We start from the raw sequence: 5,512 nt of genomic DNA, 5'->3' as shown, positions 1-5,512 counted from the left end.
ATCCACTTCCGGGGTCCACTTGGTGTGTGCTTGGGCTGAGCATTGAAGCTTTCATGTGTAGAGACTTTTTCTGGAGTTAAATGCCAGCTTTTATGCCAGTTTGGGCGTTTAACTCTAATTTTTGTGCCAGTTCCGGCGTTAAACGCCGGGAATTCTGAAGCTGATTTGCAACGCCGGTTTGGGCCATCAAATCTCGGGCAAAGTATGGACTATTATACATTGCTGGAAAGCCCAGGATGTCTACTTTCTAACGCAATTGAGAGCGCGCCAATTGGGCTTCTGTAGCTCCAGAAAATCCACTTCGAGTGCAGGGAGGTCAGAATCCAACAGCATCTGCAGTCCTTTTCAGCCTCTGAATCAGATTTTTGCTCAGGGCCCTCAATTTCAGCCAGAAAATACCTGAAATCACAGAAAAACACACAAACTCATAGTAAAGCCCAGAAAAGTGAATTTTAAATAAAAACTAATAAAAACATACTAAAAACTAACTAAACTGTACTAAAAACATACTAAAAATAGTGCCAAAAAGCGTATAAATTATCCGCTCATCATGCGACGAAGAGAGGAAGAAGCTCGTGTTCATTTGTGAATGGAGCTTGAAATAGAGTTTGAATGGGGAATTGCCACGGGGAGAGAAAGGGGGGTAGGTTAGGTTGAATTCAATATTTTTTATAGAATATTTTAAATTATAGACAGATTTTTTGTCTGTAAAAATTTAATAAAATGCAACGTTTTATTTATTTAATTACAGACGAATTTTTCATATGTAACCATTTTCCACAAAAAAAATAATTTTTTCGATAGAATTATCGACGAATTTTATTTCCGTCTGTAATTTTTTCTAATTCATATTTTTTGGTTTTTAACGAAAATTTTTTTACAAATTCTATCTATATTTTCATAAAATAAAATCTATCAAAAATATCCGTTTGTAATAACTAATTTTTAAGTAGTATCTTTCTAAGTTACATCATTATTACTTAAAAGTTTTCTTTTTCTTCAGTTTGATACATTAAAACCAAACGAATTCTTCCCTTATATAATTTTTATTATATATTATTTACTTTTTCTTCTTCTTTATGTAATTTCCAAAACGTACACAGTAAGATCAAACTTTCTTTTTGACTTTTCAACATGTATACGATAATTCGGTGACTGTGTACAAATGCGTTTCCAATTCTTCTTCCGTTTCAAATTTCTCGAGCCATTATTTGTACAATGGCTGGATCCAGTCTATCACAGCAACACTATCGAGTATAAGTAAAGTTTTAAAAATCGAACTAGTGGTTAAATTGATGAAACTAGAGATTCAAAGATTTAAATATTTAACCTTATTAAATTAGATATAATAAAATAAGATACATTTGAAATATATATTTTAAAAAATTAATATTTGACATTTTATTATTTTAAACTGGTTAACCATCAGAAAACAAATCTGTTCTATTTGTTTATTAGTTTCTTTTTTTTACCACATTCACATCTAACTCGGTTGAATCGATTAATTGGATCTAATTTTCAAAATCATGGATATAGAGTATTTGTAGCTGGCGTGACAACAAATTAAATCACGGTTGTGAAAGACATCATTGCCGCATCAGTCAACATTCGTCGATCGGCAGACATCTCAATTCATTCTCCATCCTCCTCACAGCTTTGGAGACGTAATCCCGGAACAGTTTTCCCGACATACTAAAGAAAAGTCACCGTCATGACAAAGCCCTAGCTCCACAGCTACTGGTGTCTCATCACTTGACAATGATGACTGGCTTCACATTTATTTATTAAACATAAAAATCAAAAAACAAAATTACGGATTTACCCTTTCAGTAATTGAAAGGATCTGCCGCATTTTAAACCTGCATTCTTCGATCGTTAGCAGACCTTTGTCACGAGTCTCTCAGCAACTATAGCCATGGTAGTCATCACTAGAATCTCCCATGTTTGTTTACATTCAATAGTTAAGTTAAATCCGTATTTAATATGGACAAAAAGTACGTATAATTTAGTTACTGGCATTATAGCATTGCAGCAAATAGGGACTCTGCAAGAAATTAATGAATGAAATCATACATGATTTAATGGCAGCAGGCATACTGATGATATAACATTGTTTGACTATTTTACATAATTACATAGGCCTTGTGTATTGCTTTTTAAGTATATATACGTATTTTACGTACATAATCCTAACCATACAGCGTTTAATAACTCAACTAGTTAATTAATTTTTAACTCAAATGCAAGTTGTCCAAATTATAAGCATACATGTAGACAGAAGTATTGGTGTCCCAAAAGTTATCCATTAATCGGATCAGTGTTTGCAGCTTTAAAGTTTTTACATTTCGAAAATTTATAAAAATTAAATTTTGAAAAATAATTTTTTTAAGTAATTTATAAAAAGTTGCCTTTTCAAAAATATATTTTTAAAAAAAAGTACCTTATCTATATTTAGTAAATCAATCTAAAAAATATTTTTAATAAACATAAAGAATAAAATTATATTTGGTAAAAATAATTTTTAAAATAAAAAATTATAAATTTAAATATTTATTAATATATAAAATTATATTAAACTTTTAAATTTTAATAAATACAAATTAATTTTAAAAAATTTATCATTAGAAACTTTTAAAAACACTTCTAATTTTTGAAAACCACAAACACTAATATATAATATTTTTTGAGTTATGTTAAGTGTATACTAAAATCAGCTATCAAAGTCAGTTATCAGTATAAAATACATACTGGAATATAAATACACATTGAAAATAAATTAAATCACACATATATTTTATACATAAATACATTAGTGACTGATTTTAGTGTACACATTTTTAATATTTTTTATATACCAAACACAATGTGTTTGTCCTTTTAAACGCCTGTTCAGTATTTCTTTTTTGTCAAATTAAGCCCAATAAATATATCATAACAAAACACTTAGAAAAAGATAATGAGAGTTATGTTGGGCTTAAAATAAACAACATATATTACACATCCATAAGTCTTTTATGATAGATAAGAGGTAGTATTAACTAGTTATTACATGAACCCATCAGAAAAACCCTAATATATAGCACAGCAAAATTAATTAAATTGAAACACCTTAAAACATACATATATATGACCTTGATGATAATTTATATATAATAGAGTATGAAAATGGAATTATTAAGCTACAAAGTAGTATTCGCTAGTCCTTAATTAATTAATTAACTATTTTAGAGGTGGACAAACAAAACCAGGAGGAGGAGTCATGCCACAAGTTGCAAGAACCTGAAGAGCAACAGGGATGAATATGTTGAGATTAAGAAGCTTAATCCTAATAACGGTGCAAAGACAAATCGCCGCTTCAAGATCAAGCAACCCTTGAATCACTGGACAACAAATATTCTCCACCGGGTTCCCTATTCCCACATGCACAATCCCTCCGGCAACGTCCAAGCACAGCCCTAGCTTCAGCGCGTCGATCGGACAGGTCGCTCGAGCCGGCGGGGAGGTCGGCGGCGGCGGCGGCGGCGGGTATATGATTACTGGAGGGGGTTGCACTGGAGGCGGGATGATGATGACTGGTGGTGATGGATATGACGGCGGTTTCGGGGGGTGTTTTCCTCCTCCCCCGTGATGCGGCGGGGGTTTTGGGCGGTAGTGGTGGTGAGGCGGTGATGGATGCGGCTGCGTGCAAGGACCACATGCTAAGATTATTGGTGGCATAGCATTCAGCATTAGAATCATGAAAATCAAGAACGTAGCTTTTGAGGTTGTTGGAAACATCGCTAATTAAGTTATCTTTGTTTTCTTCTCTCTTTGATTTTCCTCAAGATTGCTTGAATGTAGAAAGTGGAAATCGAACTCTTAACGGTTTTCTATGATAAGTGAGAATATATTGTTAAGGGTGCCATATATATAGAGAGAGAGCAAGAGACATGCATCTTTGAAGATTCTAGCTTGCTAATTAATGAGTTTAATCTTTCGTTAAACAAGATATATAGCTAGAATAAGATTATATATTATTCAACATGCAGTAAGTAACACATGGCATCATATAGAACATCCGCGAAGACATGCATGCACTCAACAACGTCTTATTATGTGCAGAACAAGAATAGATATAATTAATGGAATAAACGGACAAGAATATAAAAGGAAGAGTTTGGGATGAATAAAGATACACATCAAAGATTCATAATTATCCAATATATTTAAAGGTGGAAACTCAGGCAGTCGTAGTCGTCTTTTATGTGAAGTTGATAATTGAGAATCGTTAGAAAATTTAACTGATTTAACTAAATTTTCATCAACTTCACATAAAATCAATTATACCTTCACCATATTTAAAAGATGGATTCCGTTAAGGAGACAATGGACTATTTGTACAATGTGTACAATGGCTATTGAGTTAAACATCTTGCCAATGATCGAACTCTTGACCTTTCGAATCTAGCGCTTTAATACCATGTCATGATACCACTCATCCCAAAAACTTCAGCTGATGAAAAAATGTAACACTAATAATTATATCTCTAATATCACATAAACCTCCATTGTACACATTGTATAAATATTTCATTGGCTCCTCATACTTTCCTTTAAAAGATTGGTTTTGATGACGAAAACATCATACTTAGTGAGATTTTAATATTTATTAATTTTCGATATGTATTTTTCTTTATTAAAAACAATCCTTGAAGTATATTTTTATATATATTTTTATCCATGGCAAATTTTTTTATGTATATTTTTTGTCTATTTAGTCATTGATATTATATTGTCATGGTTTCTGACTCTCAGATTATTAGATATCAACAACATGCAATGTGTCTTTTGTAACAATATCACAGTAGTCAAAATAATAGGAAATTTAATTCTTTAAGCAAGTGTATGTATTATATAAGTTTGAAATTCTTATTTAAATTTCATGAAATTAAATTGAATTAGTTGAATTTTCCATAACAAAAATTGATAAGGCTTATTACTAAAAAAATACATGTTATTAAAAAATTATTTATGACAAAAATTTAAACATCGTTATTTGCACTATTTTTTTATAATTCTTTTGTACACTTTTAGCTTTTTAATATTAAAAATGATTGATAAAAAGTAGAAGAAGATAAAATATTTTTTTATACCATAAAAAGAGGATATATAAAAAAGGTTATGTACAAAAAAATGCAAATATTATTTTTTAAATTTACACTGATAACTAAAGATACATAAATAATTTTATATATAATACATCTCTTCAAACAATATCTCTTTTCAACTTAAAATGTGATTATACATAAATATTTTTTATTTCTCACATACTAAATTTTTTATTCTAAGAATCAAAGCCTAAATCGTTTTATTAAAAACACGTATATATTATAAAATCACTTGACGAAAAGTGATTAAACCGACAAGCAGAGTCATGGATTATATCTAACGCTAGCATAAGTTTGTCCCTCCTAATAATAACAATCCATCCACTACCGAAGAAGCTATAGCGATATAGTAGTAACTAGTTCAT

General features: G+C 30.6%; 1 protein-coding gene across 1 annotated transcript; it reads right to left on the bottom strand.

The window, feature by feature from the left end:
* Positions 1-3,219: 3,219 nt before the first annotated feature.
* On the bottom strand, positions 3,220-3,777 carry LOC130979320 (36.4 kDa proline-rich protein). Its single transcript, XM_057902741.1, has one exon. The coding sequence runs from the start codon at positions 3,775-3,777 to the stop codon at positions 3,220-3,222; it is 558 nt and encodes a 185-aa protein (XP_057758724.1).
* Between the last annotated feature and the right edge of the window lie 1,735 nt (positions 3,778-5,512).

Source organism: Arachis stenosperma, chromosome 1, assembly GCF_014773155.1.
Source record: "Arachis stenosperma cultivar V10309 chromosome 1, arast.V10309.gnm1.PFL2, whole genome shotgun sequence".
Classification (NCBI taxonomy): domain Eukaryota; kingdom Viridiplantae; phylum Streptophyta; class Magnoliopsida; order Fabales; family Fabaceae; genus Arachis; species Arachis stenosperma.
The sequence above is the reverse complement of the archived record's forward strand: the minus strand, read 5'-3'. Positions and strand labels throughout refer to the sequence as shown.

Bases quoted from the DNA above. Each gene is read 5' to 3' on its own strand.
- LOC130979320 (XM_057902741.1), bottom strand. From the start codon at position 3,777: ATGTTTCCAACAACCTCAAAAGCTACGTTCTTGATTTTCATGATTCTA.